The sequence below is a fragment of the Schistocerca cancellata genome, chromosome 2 (assembly GCF_023864275.1).
Source record: "Schistocerca cancellata isolate TAMUIC-IGC-003103 chromosome 2, iqSchCanc2.1, whole genome shotgun sequence".
In the NCBI taxonomy this organism is placed as follows: Eukaryota; Metazoa; Arthropoda; class Insecta; order Orthoptera; family Acrididae; genus Schistocerca; species Schistocerca cancellata.
The window spans coordinates 938,940,168-938,958,616 of NC_064627.1; the positions used below are offsets into that span (position 1 = coordinate 938,940,168).

At 39.2% G+C, this 18,449-nt stretch overlaps 1 protein-coding gene across 1 annotated transcript in view; it reads right to left on the reverse strand.

Annotated features, from left to right (window-relative positions):
- Positions 1-3,401: 3,401 nt before the first annotated feature.
- The window catches only part of LOC126159974 (clavesin-1-like), a 172,082-nt gene continuing 157,034 nt past the window's right edge, over positions 3,402-18,449 (reverse strand). Inside the window, exons 4-6 of the mRNA XM_049916784.1 lie at positions 14,806-14,916; positions 4,560-4,701; positions 3,402-4,473 (exon numbers count right to left, since the gene is read on the reverse strand). Of these exons, the coding sequence (XP_049772741.1) occupies positions 4,427-4,473; positions 4,560-4,701; positions 14,806-14,916 (300 nt within the window). The 3' untranslated portion in view covers positions 3,402-4,426. The remainder of the gene's footprint in view (positions 4,474-4,559; positions 4,702-14,805; positions 14,917-18,449) is intronic.

The following is an 18,449-nucleotide window of genomic DNA, read 5'->3' on the forward strand; positions in this document are numbered from 1 at the left end:
CAAAAGTTTTGAAATACTATGATCAATTACAAAGATGTAGATGTTAACCACAAACCATGATGTGAGAGTAATGAGAATTTTGATGTTGTGTGTATGTGTGTACTAATAATTTCTTCTCTTGGTCAGAAAACAGTGTTATTGATGTATGTGAAACAGGTAATAACTGTATTGTACCTGACTTAGGTCATATTTTTGATGAAGATGTGAATGAGAGCTGTGAAATTACTGCGGTCAGCAAGTCTGAGACTGGTAGCTTATTGGTGAGACTTGTGGTGTTAATGATGTTATTGATGAAGTAATTTTGGAAGAATATGATGATAATGATGATGATGATGATGATGGTGATGAGTATCACGTTTTTGTGGAGTTTAAGAATAGTGAAGTTCCAGAGTTATTTGTGAATACAGGTACGGTGAGTGATGTTTGTGATGATATAAGTGAGAGTCATGGACTACCAGTCCAGTCAAAGCAGTTTTTCATTAATGTCATGCAGACTAATGATCCAAACAGTAAAGGTGAGTTATCTGTAAGCCTAGAGAACAAAGATGAAAATTTTTTGAAATTTGTTTGGGACAAAATTGATGATGACATAGATAACGCAATAAGTTAGCTGTGGTTAGTCAAAATTTACATCCAAATTGGTGGAATGAAGTGAAAGAAGATCTAAGTAGGAAATGTAATTTTTTCAGTAATATATTTTGTGTTCCTTCTGTAATAAGAGTGTTGTGCTATGGAATCTGTTCAGTGTATTCAATTTTTACCTGACAACATTTGTAACCAAAGCAATGCTATGATACCAGTGAAGTTGATAAAACCCTGCAAAAGCTGTGTGGATGTAGCATCTGATGAAATTGAAAATGGTATCTTACATGAAGCGTCTAATAACAAAGTTGATGATTTAGATTTTGAATGTCCTTAGATTAAGATTAAGACTGACCAGTGGGAAGGGAACTGTTGATACTGGTAGTCCAATTTGTGGTATATCTGAACAATTTAGAGATGATATCCAATATAGTAAGAATTTGGTGGAAATTTCCATTGCACTTGTAATGATAAGAGATCCCACTGGTAAGCAAAGCAAGTATGTGAAATGTCAAGTACTGTTAAAAGTTAGTATAGAGGACAAGACCTGTAAACATGATAATGATCCTTAGTCTAGTAGAAAACATTCACTATGTCTGTAGATTTTTAAGACTATGTAATTGTGTTTTGTTTGCCATGAATGTAGTATGTAAGATCATGTAGTTTCTAGCATTCCATCTTATGCATTGACTGAATTTAAATCTATTTTTAGATTCGTAAAACTATATAATTGTGTTTTGTTTTCTGGAATTTAGCATGTAAGATGATGTGATTTTTTAAGATTTGTCTTATCTATTGACTGAGTTAATACCTATGATACACTATATAGTTGTGTTCTGTAATGGATTTGTGCTTTAGAATTTAATACATATATGCCATGAGATTAAAGAGTAGATCTTTTTGCAATTTTACAATGGGACAGTATTCACAATTTGTACTGCAAAACTTAGGAACAGTATCTGCACATATCTGTGTGTATTAACTTACTAGTCCATTCTTTTCATTGTGTTTAACTCCATTTATTAACGTTTCATATCTGAACATTCTCACTGACATAAATCCCATACAACTGACTTGGAAAAGTTAATAAGGAGAACGTATCTTGTGTGATGTGAAGAAGGTACTGAACAGTATATTTAGTACACAAAACAATGTTTCAGGATTTGATGTGAATGCTAGACAGGAAGCTACCTATCTGTAGGAACATGTGATTAGAACTCTAGGGAGGTAGCTGAAAGATGTGGGCGGATCCACTTCCCTCACTGCTGTATGACTGTACCCTGCTGGACCAGCCAACTTTGCAAGAGATCGTGGGTGCTGGGTAATGCACTCTAGCATCTGTTGACTGGATCTGTGTTGTGACTGATATTTGTGAACTGTTAGCTGAGGCTCCTAAAGACAGTGTTATTCAGCATAAATGCATGTAGGGGGATTGTATTTCCAATACATTACGTAACTTTAAATCAGTATGTATTTTTTTATCAATTGTGAATGAATCTTCTAGATTTTCATATATGTAGGTTAGTTTGGGTGGACAGTTAGAAAATAGTGTGGAAGACATTTATTAGTGTGGACAATATAAGTGTCATCATTCAAAGCTATTTATGACTATGTTTACTTGAATCTATCCTGAGTATTGCAGTATTGTATCTGACTGGATCTTGAGTCATGGACAGACTCATGCTTGGCTCAGTTTTGGGTACTGCTGGTCATTGTGACTCCCCCCCCCCCCCCCCTCTCTCTCTCTCTCTCTCTCTCTCTCTCTCTCTGTGTGTGTGTGTGTGTGTGTGTGTGTGTGTGCACTCAAGGAGAACATACAACCTTTGATTGAGGCTAGATGCTTCTTTCATTTACTCTCTGCATATGACTGAACGTATTGCTATGACTATGAACCTTATTTTGTTGCTGGTTTGTAGTCAGTGTGGTTTGGATTCGTGGGTTGGTCCCCACATCATAAACTTTGGCTCTAATATTTTTCCATTAGTTTGTTCTTTCATGAGTCAACATACTGTGAATACTATGGCTTACATGGCTGATTGGTTCCTACTCATGATTGAGTATATTCTTATGGTCTACAACTGTCGTTATGAGTTTTAGGTGTCAGCTCACTCATCGTACACTTAGGCTCTGAAATTTTTTCTCTTCTCTTTTGAAGGTTTGATTGTATAGATCTTAACATAAAATTTATAAATTCTAGTAGTTTACATTATCTCTGTAATTATTTCTATAGTTTAGTGGTGTAATGTAGTTTTGACCTTGTATTATTTGTCTTGCGACAATGTGTTCCACAGATCTGAAAATCTGAATGCCATATCCTGATATAGGTATAGATTATGATTTGTCTAGCAGATATTTTTCTTATGTTCTCTGTAATATGTTATGTATCAGATACTTCTATACATCCATCTTCTATCCTGGGCATCATTTTATACACCATTTGGCAAACCTTATAGACTGTCACAAAATATTGTAAGCATTCTGTTTTCAAATTTTGTAAGGGGGGTATTATAATGGGTCACCCTCCACTAACATTACCTTTTTTTGTAGAAATAATCGATACCATGCATACTATCAACTCTTGTATAGGTGATCATTATATCAGCTGTCTAATTGAATGAACTTCATATGGTTTTGTATACAATGTGTTATGTTTTGGGCTAAAATATGTAAAAAGAAATTAATTTGTTAGTACTCTGTATGTACAGTTAAAATTACTCTTCTTTTAAAAATATTTGAAATTACAAAATTTCAGGTATACTTAAAATTCATATTATTAATTGAGAATCTAACACGAATTATTAAATTTATTTCCAGGCTCATTTATAAAATAATGTTATATCTTGCTTGGGATTCTTTTTTGTAAAGAAAGTCTGTAAACTCTTTTGCTTTGTAAATTCTTTAGAATTTTGTGAGTCCATTAGCATGTAGGTAGTAGTGGGCATCCTTCAGATGGAAGTAGACATTTTTCTAAGTTTGTCAACAACAATGTAATTTGTGGTGAGATAGAAATGAAAATTGTAAAATCAATGTGATTTAGAAGAATGGGATAAAATAAGAAGATATTAATAAAGACAGGCAAATCTTCATCAGTTATTCAGTTCAACAAGAACCCATAATGTTATAAAATTACGGCCTCAAGTATGTACCCCTAGACAAGACCTGGAGCCAACAACAACAACCACAAAATAGTGAAGATAAGTAAAATGTTTTTCTTTTGTATATCTTACACCTCTTGAAGCTTTCCAAATTTGTACAAAGACAGAGAATTTTAATAGTGATGTATGTTAGGGTAAGGTTACATGGCAGACTGTGATTTCTAAAACGCTTTCACCTCCAGGACTCTAAATGACTTCTCTCTATAGCGTAACATAATTATCATAATTTAGTAACCTCGGTGACAAAAACGTGCTTTGTAAAATAACAATTATGATGGTTGTGTTAAATACATACCCACCCTTGACTCTTTAAGATGGATCTCCGCAGTATTTTATTGCCAAACAACTGTAATGTACCTAGAACTCGAGTACATACAGGTCATAACAAACAGAATATTAGGTGCTTCTATATACATTCACAACTTCCTAATTACTGAAGTAGGAGGATAAAAATGAAACAGTTGACATATAAAATGAGCAACAACACTACAGTATTTTTTCCAATGTAGGCATTGTGAGAAAATATACTATTCTACATACAAAACTGTGTTATACACAAAGCTTTAGCTATCTTGTACAAACATTCTAAAACCAGTCCAATTTCTTTTACTGTACAAAAATATTTTACTCAATACAGAAAATGCATATAACTATGACAGTGATGCTTTTTTCAATTTATATGTCTTCTTCTAAATAATCAGATCATCTTCAAAAACGTAACCAACTTTCTTCAGCCCTAGAAAGAGAGAAATAAACTCACATGTAAGAAACAGTAACTTCTTCGTGATAGTAAAATCATAATGTTTCACTGTGAACACTCACCTAATACCACAGGTTGGCTGAGAACATAGGAAAGCCACTCATTTAGATCTGTTTCTTTTCCAGAGCCTCCCAGGTCAGGGGGCAACCAGTCAGGAGTTATGTGGCTATGTAGTGATTCCATGTCATGTCCATGTAAGAACAGCTAAACAGAAAATATTTCAAACTAACAAGTAATCACATGTATCTTTTTGATATGGCTAACTTTTGTTTAAAGATATTCTCTTTTGCAAATAAAAAATATAATAGCTGATCCAGTACAAGAAGATCCCTGACAGTTGCAGTGGGTGGAGTGCTGTAGCTTCACGCTCCTACCTCAACCAGTCATGTAACATGATTTTGTAAACAGCTCTATGAGAAAGTTATGGAGTGAACCACTTGCAGAAAATATTCTGTGGTGATTATTAGGATTGATAAAACTTTCAGAAAAAAAGGTTTTTGTCAATTAGATGCAAATCAATCAAAGTATTTGACTCAGATCATAATATAAGAATAATGAAGAGAAAAAGAGGCAATCTGTTAGAATATGGGATTCTGACAATTTCATTTATTGGGGAATGAATTAGAAACTCTCAAGTCTGTGGCCACAACAGGGTTGCTTTTATGCGTAGATAATCCAAGATGAAACCTAGGAGTCTGCAACTTGAAAGGGCCCATGCCACGACATTTAGAGTATTACATGGCATAAAGTACAAACTAATCTCAATAAAAAGGGAGAGTACTTTAAAAACGGAAGTTCCAAATGAAAATTCTTTTCCTTTTTTTAATCTCCTCAAGTCATTAAATTTTCATTTGGGTAGTAAATTGTTACACAACTAGATAACAATACTTAAACATTGCATTACGGGTTTTTAGTTTGAACTTTGCCCTAAAATGATTTCTTTTCCAAGTCAGTTATCATAAAATCTAAAATTTCACTTCACGTCACCTGAACATTCATTCAGTGTAGCAATCTGTAGACTCTGACTACTCTCCTGAGCCACAAGACTGGGCACACACTTTGATATGAGTAAACAGAAGATGCAGTAATGTAATAATAACAAACGTTGACACTGTGGCAATCATATGAAATATAGAGACAAAAATTGTGGATACCTGAAGAAATATTCTGAGTTCTGAGTTAAATAATTAGTGCAAATTTGTGTGAGATGTCAGAGGGTACTGACCGTGTGTAAATTGACTAAAGAAATTATCAATTTATGTTTGAAGAAAGAGGTTCAGAAGGAAAGTGATGTCAAAAAGAGAACTGAGAGTAACCGTTACTAGAAGAAATAATTCAGCACAGGGAAATATTGAGGCCAGTGGCATGTATCCAATGGATGTGAAGTAAGCACTGCTTACACAGCATAAACTGGAAACAATGGTGAAACTAATGGAAACAATGAAGTTTAAAAGCATTCCTTACATAGGCTGGCAGACTTTTAGATCAGCACTGTCTATTTTTCATGAGTCTCACTAAAATTTGTAAGATTGTGCTCACTACAAGTTACAGGCTGGGTAAGGTCTGATGTTCCCTGAATGGGTTGTACAACTGGAAACAAAGCTCTGTGGAGGATGGTTAACTGCTTCCTCCAGCCACCAGCTCCCACAGTGAATTGACTGCGGGCATTGGTATAAGGTTATAACTACTAAACATAATAATTTCTTTTCAACTGCTGCAGAAAATGTGTTCATTGTTTGTAAAAAAGACTATTTATGCATGTGGTACACAATTTTGTATTATCTCAATACCATAAACAGACCTAACAGTTTCTAATACCCATTGCACAGGTACACTGCTATTGGTAGAAAGGTAATCAACCAAGTCCATTGCTTATCACACTGCTGAGCAGCAAAATTGTGGAAGTTCGAGCAGGGCAGCACCAGAGGGAATGCTGGACTCTGCTGCACAACTTTGTTGCCAGTAGTTTCAGAGACAAGAAGAACATAATACAACTTGGTAGATCTATAACTGAATCACACATCACAACTATAAATCCATACCACAGTTCATTATGCATCTATACAAGAGCAACAAGTGGTTATCAGGATGCCTAATACTTTAAAGCTGAAATATGCAATCATTCTGAACTCATACATCTTCTCAGTGAATGTGACAAAAAGCTAAAATTTCATTCAATAGGTTCTTTTGTGTTTACAGGAGCATCAACTCTAATAGAAAATGGCGTAACTGCATCTATTTCAAACACATTCATGAATAAGATAACAAAGGAGCATAATGAATTTTGTCTAATTTATTCTGGGTAATGCAACTGATATGTACAATTTCTTGCAGAATTTCTTGATGCTGTCATAGCTGTTAGTCAAGTAAATTAAAGATTTATAAAATTCGTAAAAAGAGCTCCGAGTTTTCATGGAAATGCAAATGGATGGTCATTTCAATGGATTCCAGTCAAGAGTGATAAACATGTTTCTAGTCCAATGGTCATTCATCATTTCACTGAATTTAGTGCTATTGTAAGCTGTGCCAAAGATCAAAGGATGCAGTTTTTTTTCCTCTCTTCCACTGGTCTACCTACCTTTCTTTCCAAGTAAACAAAAAGAACTGGGTTCTACACTGAAGAGCCAAAGGAACTGGCACACCTCCCTAATATCGTATAGGGCACCCGCGGGCAATCAGAAGTGCTGCAACACGGCATGGCATGGACTCAACTAATGTCTGAAGTAGTGCTGGAGGGAACTGACTCCATTAACCCTGCAGCACTGTTCATAAATCCATAGAGTATGAGAGGGTGGAGATCTCTTCTGAACAGCACACTGCAAGGCATCCCAGATATGTTCAATAATGTTCATGTATGGGGAGTATGGTGTCCAGCAGAAGTGTTTAAACTCAGAAGAGTGTTCCTGGAGTTACTATGTAGCAATTACGGACATGTGGGGTGTCGCATTGTCCTGCTGGAATTGCCAAGTCTGTCGGAATGCATAATGGACAGAATGGATGCAGGTGATCAGACAGGATGCCTACATACATGTCACCTGTCAGAGTCATATCTAGATGATTCAGGGGTCTCATATCACTCCAACTGCACAAGCCCTACACCATTACAGAGCCTTCACCAGCTTGAAGAGTCCCCTGCAGTCCATGGATTCATGAGGTTGTCTCCATACCTGTAGATGTCCATCCCCACGATACAATTTGAAATGAGACTCTTCTGATCAGGCAGCATGTTTCCAGTCATCAATAGTCCAATGTCAATGTTGACAGGCCCAGGAAAGGTGTAAAGCTTTGTGTTGTGCAATCATCAGGGGTACACAAGATGGCTTTCGGAACTGATAGCCCATATCGATGATGTTTCATTGAATGGTTCTCTGCTGACACTTGTTGATGGTCCAGCACTGCAATTTGTAGCAGGGTTGCTCTTCTGTCATGTTGAATGATTCTCCTCAGTTATTGTTGGTCCCATTCTTGTAGAATCTTTTTCCAGCTGCAGCAATATCTGAGATTAGCTTTTTTACCAGATTCCTGATATTCACAGTACACTTGTAAAATGGTCATACAGGAAAATCCCCGCTTGATCACAACCTCAGAGATGCTGTGTCCCATCACTTGCACATTGACTATAACAGCACATTCAGACTCACTTAAATCGTGATAACCTGCCATTGTAGCAGCAGTACCTGATCTAAGAACTGTGCCAGACACTTTTTGTCTTATATAGGCATAGCCAACCACAGCACCTTATTCTGCTTGTTTCCATATCTCTGTATTTGAATACGCATGCATATACCAGTTCTTTGGTGCTTCAGTAAAGAAATGGCTGTCTAAAGTGTCAGCTACGTGGTGGAGTTTTGCATTCTGTGTGTGAGAACCTTAAACTGCAGTCATTTGTTTCATGAAAAGCCTATACTGCTGTGCATGGATTTGAAATCATGATGCAAGAATTCATTTCAGTTTCATAAAACATACTTTTGCAGACTGTTTCCCTTTCACTGACACATTATTTGATATATTTCTGTCTGGAATTTATGACATTAGCTAATGTATGATAAAATTAATGAATTTGAAGAACTGCTGAAAATTAAACATAATGGACTTGTGAGAATATGGGAAAAACTAATTCATGGCCATCATACACATTAATAGGTAACTAAATGTCATATGAATAATACTTCTGTCATTTTGGCAACAATCTTTGGAATAAACTACTAGAATTTTTTTTTACACAGTTGTTTTTTCTTGTTTAAGAATAAAGGTAGTGGTTGCGTACATTTCCAGAAAAATGCATCATGAAAATGTTGGTGATTTCTTGAATTTAGCTATCAAATGGGCTACAGACTGCATGCTATGAAATTATAAACCTCTTTGAACTTATTTAGACTACTCTTGCATCCAGTACCTCAGCCAAGAGAAGCCTTTCAGTTATGAAAAAGATAAAAAACTATGTATGCACTTCATACCCTCAGGAACAGCTTACAGTGTTAGTTCTATTATTAATTGAAAATGATTTCCTGTGGAAGCTGATGTCTTGAGTTTTATGGCCCAGTGAGCAACAAAATTGCCAGAAATGTATTATCATATTTAAAAATGAAATTTTATTCTATTGTAACTGCTATTCCTGACAGTAAGTTCAGTACATACCACTGATCAAAGAGTAATATTGGTAAGACAGAAGTAAAGGCATTCACATCTATTGGGAATATGGCAGACCATGAGAGAAGGAAATGACATATTTAAAGACTCAATGAAGGGGAACTGCATGACAGAGTCCCAAAAAAAACTCAGTCTTAAACAAAGCAGCCGAAGTCACATAAACCTGACAAGAGGATTGAGTAGTAGGAGTTAATTTAGAAACAAAGAATAAAACTCAAAGAAACAGAAGAGTTTTCAGAAGATCACTATCCTCTCTACACAACTGATAAAACTTAGAACAGCTACATTAAGAAAAAAGAAAAAGATGAGAGAGCAGGGTGTAATGCCCTGCTGTCAACTTCATCAGACAATCATAGGCTCAGATTGGACAGAGGTGAAGAAGTGTTATGTAAAAACTCAAAGGTTGGCACTAACTCTATGACTGCTGATGTGATATTTCCAGAATGAGATTTTCACTCTGCAACGACATGAAGATGCATAACCGCAATGGAAACAATTGAGGTACATATTCCAGAATGAGATTTTCATTCTGCAGCAGAGTGTGCGCTGATATGAAACTTCCTGGCAGATTAAAACTGTGTGCTGGACCGAGACTCGAACTCGGGACCTTTGCCTTTCGCGGGCAAGTGCTCTACCAACTAAGCTACCCAAGCACAACTCACGCCCCATCCTAGTTTGGAAGGTAGGAGACGAGGTACTGGTAGAAGTAAAGCTGTGTGGATGTCCTTGACTGTGCATGCTATGCTGCCCAGTTTAGTCAAGTATAAATGTGTTCCAAATGATAATATTAATTATCTGAAGTAGTGTGTCAGGTTTATTCTTATGGGTGCAGCAAAAAGTACAAACGTGATCTCATCAAAGATACAAGATCGCAAGACTGTATGCAATAAAACTAGTGCTTCTGGACATTGTCAAAGTTACAGTTAAACAGGAGATGGCTGTACCATTCAAACTCATTCAATCATTTAATAAAATATTTAGAACTGCACTTCAGACGCCAGTGGCTAATGCTGGTGGAACACCTAGTGAAAATCAGTCATTTTTTATGCCTATCCAACTGGGACCCGACTTTTCTTCAGAACACCACTCATCAGATAATGATTTCTCATATGAATGAAGATGTAAACTATGCAATCAAATTTCAAATTACTCCTGTCAGTTAAAATCATTTGTGACGAAGCAAGCTTGCATAATTTTAATTCCCATCTTGTTTTGCCATCTGCCTGCTTAAATTCGTTTTGTTACTTTTAACTGATTATCATTAACATACATGAATATAATCTGCACTTCCATAAAATTGAAAGATTGGCCCTCAGTTTTAAAGTAAATAACTCCAGATCTATTTTTGTGATTAGTTTTGTGTAGGTAATTGATTTTCTAATTTGTTTGACTATTCCTTGTTAGTATCTTTCATTATAGGGTGAAAACAGCAATTGTTTCGTGACTTCTATTCTATTGTTGACATGTAAACAAATATACATTCTGTAATTATTGTAAACATTTGGAAGGTGAGATACTAGCAATCTTAAAGTATCTATTTGACTCTATTCGGAAACATGTTAGCAAAACCAGTCCTGAATTAATTCCAAAGTAATTAACAGTTTGGTCAAAAGTATTGTTTGTGCAACTATATTTGTTATTTTCATGATTTAAACAAATAATTTGGCCTAACTCTTGTAGTACAAGAAACTGTCAAAAAGAACCAGTTTTTCGATGAACTCAGTTAATTTAATTAGTTTAGTTTTAACTGTAGTTTCTGTAATTTTAACTTTGAACAATGTGTAGTTTCAGCACCTATTATTGTGATAACATATAAGTGCCCAATTTTTGGTCACAAGACAGTTGGTCCAGGGCCAAGTTTCAGATGAGAAACCTGTGCTGGTTATTAAAACAACCAGCTCTCTGAGACTGCAGACGTCTGTGCAAGTTGCGCTTGTGTGAGTGTGTGGGCGTGTGTGTGTGTGTGTGTGTATGTGTGTCTACTGCTGACAAAGGCCTTAATGGCTGAAAGCTATGATTGTGTGAATCTTATTATTGTGCCTATCGCGACTCAGCATCTCCGCTATATAGTGAGTAGCAACTTTCCTTCTCTTGTATTGCTACAATGCTTCAATTTAACTGTGAAACAAGTGTTAAACAATTAGGTCATGTGTAAAAACCAATGTCAATGTCAGCTTCATATGCACCTGATTATTATTCAAGAACTGTGGACTTTGTGGTTATGTCTTTACTGCTCGTGGATGTTCAACGGTAAACTACTGTAGCAATATGTGGAGTTTCACATGCAAACTATTAACGAGGCTTATCGTAAGTTAAACAATAGTGCACTGGACATATAACTGTGCATTATTGAGAGGTTATGAACAGTGAAACCAAAGTACTATGAAACACAACTGTGTACCTGTCGGCTACATAATTTGCAGTAATCAGTGTCTGACTCCACAGTCCATTTTTTCAGCAAATGTAGCAATGCACTATGTTGACGCTGAAGACAACAATCAACAAACGAAGAGATAAAGCAGGTGGAACTGCCACATGCAATATCCTGGAAGGTGAGGAGTATTGTACGTAACCACAATAAACAAGGACTCGCGAATTTTGAGCAGTAAATTTTACAGCGGTTTACAGTGTAATGGAGCACCAGCCAATCGTGCAGGGTTTTCATGGCCACAGTGGGACAACAGCTAATCAGTGACCAGTTTCTATGGAAGCAGCCACTGAGCACAGGAGCAGCCAATCAGCATGAAGGTGGATACAGCTGACCGGAGGTAAACAAGACGCCTCGCTGAGAGAATTACAATGCGCAGCAGATGATGAATCAAGAAGACAACCACAAAAACGGCCTTTATTGCCACAGCACTACAGGCCGTTTAGCCTCTCGCCAACTCTCAGCAAGATCTGCGACTGCCTCCTGCTTATTCCCATATGAGACCACATCACCAATGAGCGACTTCTGCTGGATTTCCAATTCGTATTCCGAGCATAGTCAGGTTAGTCCAAAGCTATCTCACAAACAAAACTTTCTCTGTCAAGGTAGAAACGGTCATCTCCACCAAAAGCCATATTCATGCTGGGTTGCCACAGGGATCGGTCTGGGGCCTGTTTTGTACAATCTGTACACTGCGGACACTCCCACAGCCCCCCTGGTGCGCACCACACAGTATGTTGACGACACAGCCTTTTACACTCATAATGCGAGTAAGGACCTGGTCATTCATAGGCTACAAATGGTTTTAGATAACACAGAAACCTGGGCCTGTCGCTGGCGCATCACCATCAACCCTGAAAAGACATGGTCTATGCTGATCACCTGGAGACTTGGGAGACGTGAACCCCCTCAACGTCCCCCCTTTCACCTCCATCGATATGGATCCCGACTCCCCTGGTGCAGATCCACCAAGTATCTAGGCGGAACCCTGGACTCAAGACTAAGGTGGAAACCCCTCATAGATGACATCCACAGAAAGGTCTGTGCCAGAATGTCCATCCTATACCCAGTCCTCAACACAACAGAGCCTTCCCTGCTCTGTACGAGTAAATGTCAATCAAGCCCTTATATGGCCAGCAATGGAATATGTGTGCCCTGTCTGGGGATACGCAGCAAAGCAGCATCTGGACAAACTCCAGAGGCTGCAAAACCACGCCCTCAGGAGGGCACTGCATCTACCCATGGGATTCCCCACCAACAATCTGCATGCCGCACGAAATCCCACTCCTCAAAGAAAGATTCCAAGATCTGGCAAGGACTTTCTATGAGAACTCTTCCAGATCTAGAAATAACCTCATCCACTGCTTAGGTCAGCATGACGTGTCCTGTGATAAGCACAAACGTGCTATAATAATCTTCGACGATTAAGTCGATGAGAAAAATCCCAAAATTTCCAAGTCCTAATATCAATCCTTAATCCTTAAAATACCCAACATCTCACCAACCTCAGGCAAGTACAAGATAGGTTTTTCTGAGTGATAATTTTGTCTGGTCAGTAATGAAAGTTAAATTTGCCTTAGCATAAGGATATGTTACTGTGGAGTGTTTTTCAGTAGAGTAAATTGGGCATTAAATAAGCAGAGCAGGTGTTTATTTATTACATAATGAAACAATAATGAAATAAGAAAGGGAGCCTGTCTCTGCAGCAGGGATATTTTTTGAGAATGCACTCCACTTGTTAATTAAATGAGAAAGGTAAGTAAAATAATGGTGGTGACAGACATGACTGAGTAGTGACCAATGGTGCGCTTTGAAGATGTTTTTTGGGAGGATCAGCAGTACCAGGACCGGATGTGATGGCCCGGCAAATCTGCTTTTTAAGTAGGCTGGTGGGGTAACTACGTTCAGTAAAGGCTGAGGTGAGAATGGTGGTGTACTGCTGTAAAGAGTCTGCATCTGAACAAATATGTTTGCCTCAAATGCCACGGCTGTATCGGAGGGAACATTTGACATGCAAAGGACGGCAACTGTCAAAAATTAAGTACTGTTGTTTGTTAGTAGGTTTAAGGTGAACAGAAGTGTGTAGCTGGCCTTTGATAAGGATGAGACCAACATCAAGAAAAGAGGTACTGGATTCAGAATAGGACCATGTGAAATTTATTTGGGAGAAGGTGCTCAGAGATTCCAGGAATTTTAACAGGTCAGCCTCACCATCTCTGCAATATTCTTCTCAGACCCTATGCTGTTCCTGCACCCATCTCCCTAAAGTATGGCTCCTATTCCTGTGAGCATCCCTGCTTCGAGAACTGCCCAATGCACACTCCTACCACCATCTATACTAACCCTGTAGCTGACAAAACATATAATTTCTAAGGGACAGCCACCTGTGAAATGACACATGTTGTATACCAGCTGTTATGTAAACGCTGCTCAGCCTTTTATATTGGCATGACTACCACCAAATTACAGTTAGAATGAATGGGCATAGGCAGTGGGTGTATATTGCCAACACGAAATATCCTGCTGCAGTGCCACAAGTAAGAACTAGTGCTGCAACACATCCTTGGTTCTTTCCACCCACCTTGCCCTAATTTACAGTAATTTCTTCACAGTTTTCTACATCTTTCATTTTCTTACCTGTCTATTTTCTGTCCCCTCCCACCTGTGTCATGTACAATGCACTTAGCTTTTCACTATTATTAACTCATGCATAATGTTTAAGCAGTAATCTCTGTCTTGCATATAACCCCATCTTCCCCCTTCAAACTCTCAGGTTTTCAGATCTCTTCCTGTGCAGTCCCCAATGATCAGCCTTTTCTTCTCATCCCATTTGGTAAGTCTCTCCTGAGCCGAAGTTCTGGGTGACTTTCCTGAAATCTGCACCTTTTCCTAGACCTCTTCAGTCCTTTTGCTTCACCACTCTTCCTACCCCTTCAATGCTTCTGTCTGAAGAAGGAGTCACTGGTTCCAAAGGCTTGCCTAATTATAACCTCCTTTTAAGTGTGTCTTTTGCGCCTTATCTTAAGTAATAATATTGTTGGTCTGGAGTTTATTTTTAAAGCTATAGACACCCAACTGTGTGTTTATTAGGAGCCTACAAGACATCTGACATATGGGAGTATCAAAAAGGAGGAAGCAAAGTGCATTAATAAAAATGCATCCTGTTAACTTATATGTAAATTAAATTTTAATACATTATAAAAACTATGTAATAGTATTTGGAAACTTACCCTTTTCTGCATACGTTCATTAAGGAAGCTCTTGAATAGTGAAAATACCAGACCAAAAATTGCTGGTTCATTTACAACATGGACTCCGTTTATTCGTATAGGAAAGCAATTCTGTAAATGAAAAATTTTGCTGTACCAGTGTTATTTTAGCGTTAATATATTATTAATAATAAGATACTCAGTAGATTGACCCCATTTAGTGATCTATTATCTGTCAAAAATAAAGAAAGAAAGGAAAGACATTCTTTCAGCAGTCAAATATTGAATCTTTTCATCCTCTGCTCTCTACGCTCAATACCACACAGTGTAGAAAACAAGCAAATTGGTTGTCTACTGATTATATTATGCAATCCTGACAACTCTGTGTTGGAATTTTAATGTAAACGTATGGCCAGAAGTTCACAGTGCTGCTACACTAGTGTATTTATGACAATAGTTTACAGCTACACACTAACCAGTATGGAAATACAAAGGAAGAGATAGCACAGTGTGTGGCCACAGATCGGATAGACAAGCAAAGGAAACATCATCATCATCATAAAGTGTATTTAAATTCTGGGACAACAACAGAGTAATAGTAGTTGGTAGAGGAGCAAAAGATTGCCATAGTAATGGCAGATTTAAAGTCCTGGTTCACAAATGGCATAGTTACAATAAATATGAACATATGAAAACTGTAAATTTAGCAATACATAGTAAAATGTTCTTATAAATTAAAATTTGGAAGAGTAAATTATTGCACAGCGATACAAAAGAGTGACCTTCTGGTGTACTTTTGATATTATATTGACAATCTTGGTAACAACAATATTCGTGAGCTAATAAAAATAAATGAATAATATGTATTTGATCATATCCTTATATGATTCAGTGTAAGCATCAGCACACTGAATCATTTGTTTGGATAGTTTTCCCAGTCTAAATAGCATAAGAGTAAAACAACGAAACCAGCCAAAACTTTTAATATTTCAACTCTGGGTCTGAGTGTACGTAGTTGAGGGCCACTCATCACTTTTTCTTTTTTGAAAGTCCGCACAGTTAAAATATGGGCATTCCGTGAGAAATTGGCAGACAGTTAAAACTTGGGCACAATGTGTGCAAAGTAGTGGGAGAGCACCATTTAACAAATAACGATGGCTGAAGAGGCAGTGCCCAATACGCAACCTAGTTAAAATGGCTTCCTTCCTGCGGGAGGGCTGACAGGAGGTCATCCAAGCCGCTGAGAGGCTGAATAATCTGCAGCTTATACCCATGAAGGGAGGACCAATGGCGATGCCAAAGTGACACCACCTCCTTACAGGCGGCGACACATGATCATTGGAGGGAATATAGGAACTAGCAGGCTGAGGTACGAGGACTGCAGCCTTGGCAGCAGCGTCAGCAGCCTTGTTTCCTGGCAGACCAACATGACCAGGAACCCACATAAACATCACACTGGCTCCGCCAAGAATGAGCAAGTGACAGTTTTCTTGGACCCGTTGCACTAAGGGATGGGCGGCATACAGCGCACATAGACTTTGAAGGGCGCTGAGAGAGTCTGAGCGGAGGACACAATTGAAAAGTCTGTGTCGCTGGATGTACTCAGTACCCTGATACAGGGCGAAGAGCGACTGTAAATACTGAGCAGTGTGCCAGAAGCTGATAGCGAAAAACGTTAGCGCCAATGATGAAGGCACACCCGACACAACGGTCAGTCCGAGAGCCATCAGTGTACACAAATGTACTATCGCGAAGTTCCATGCAAAGGTTGCGAAACTGAAAACGACAGAGCGAGGTTGGAGTAGTTTCCTTAGAAAGCGAATGAAGGGCCAAGGCTAAAACGGGCCGCTTCACGAAGCCAAGGTGGTGAATGGTTCACACTCACCGGAAAAGTTACAGGTAGCGAATCTGCTGGAACAAGCGCCGAAAGGAGGTAACAGAGAAGAGGAACGCGCCCATACTGGCGAACAAAGGAATCATCGAAGAAGGAGTATAGGATTGGTGGCAGACAAATGGCATGCATATCTGCTGAGGAGAAAGTCACGGGGTAGTTCAGCAGCTTCAGAATAAAGACCCTCAACCGGGCTGGTGTAAAAGGCGCCAGTGGCCAAACTGATGCCACGATGGTGGATAATGTTGAGACAGCGTAAGAGAGACGGACGTGCAGACACATAAACACAGTACCAATAGTCTAGTTTCGAACGGACAATGGGCCGGTAAAAAAGGAGGAGGGTGGTTCGATCTGCACCCCAGGAAGTACCATTGAGGACACGTAGAACATTGAGGGGCCGCGTAAATTGGGCTTCCAGGTAAGACACATGGGAGGACCAACAGAGTTTCCTATCGAGCAGGAGCCCCAGGAATTTCGTAGTTTCAAAGAACGGAAGAGCAACAGGCCCAAGATGTAAAGACTGGGTGAGAAACCAAATGCACCGCCAGAGATTCATATAGACGGTTTTGTCAGTCAAAAAACAAAAGCTATTGTCGATGCTCCAGGAGTAGAGACGGTCAAAACATCGCTGCAGACGCCGCTCAGTGAGATAGGTCCGTGGAGAACTGCAATAGATGACAAAATCGTCAACCTGAGATCAAGAGATGCGCAGTGGGTGTCAGGCCAGTATAGGGTTAATGGCGATAGCAAAGAGGATAACGCTCAGGACGGAACCCTGAGGCACACCGGTTTCCTGGCTAAAGGGTGCCTGACAAGACAGAGCCCACATGCACCTTGAAAACTCGGCCTTTAAAAAGTTCCTGAGGGAAACAGGGCAGGCGGCCACAGAAGCCCCACATGTAAAAAGTATGGGGGATACCAGTTCTCCTGCAGGTGTCGTAGACCTTCTCCAAACCGAAAAACACAGCCACAGTCTAGCATTTCCGCAGAAAACCATTCATGACATGGGTGGACAAAGAAACGAGATGGTCAACTGCAGAACAGGTCGCTCGAAATCCACACTGTGCAGTCGTTAATAAATTGCGAGACTCGAGCCACCATGCCAGCCGGCCGTGAATCATACGTTTCATCACCTTGCAAAGGTAAGAGAGATTGAGGGCGGGAGGGGGTGGAGAGGGGGGAGCTAGAAGGAAGGTTTTAAGGTTTTTGTCCTTACTGGGCTTAGGTATAGGTATGACAGTGGCTTCAAGCAACGTCCGGGAAACGTGCCCTCTACCCAGATGCGGGTGTATGTATTAAGCAGAAAGTGCTTGCCCACAAGAGAAAGGTCCTGCAACATCTGAATGTGGACAGCATCTGGCCCTGGGGTGGAGGATCGGGATGAACTGAGAGCATGATCTAGCTCCCTCATAGTAAAGGCGGCATTGTAGCACTCGTAATTCTAAGAAGAGAGGGGTATCGCCTGAGCCTCCTCCATTCGTTTCCGGTGGGGGAAGCCAGGGTGATAGTGGGAAGAGCTCGAAATTTCCGCAAAATGGCGGCTCAAGGAGTTGGAGATAGCAATAGGGTCCATAATGACATTGTCTGCTACTGTCAGGCCGGAAATTGGCGAATGGATCTTGGTCCCAGAGAGCCGTCAGAGGTTGGCCCACACAAAAGAGGAAGGGGTGGAACTGTGAATGAAATCCAGCTAGCTGTTTTGCTGTCCCGAAGAACGGAACGTCACTTTCCACGCATATGTTTATAATGAATGGAGTTTGCCATCGTAGGATGA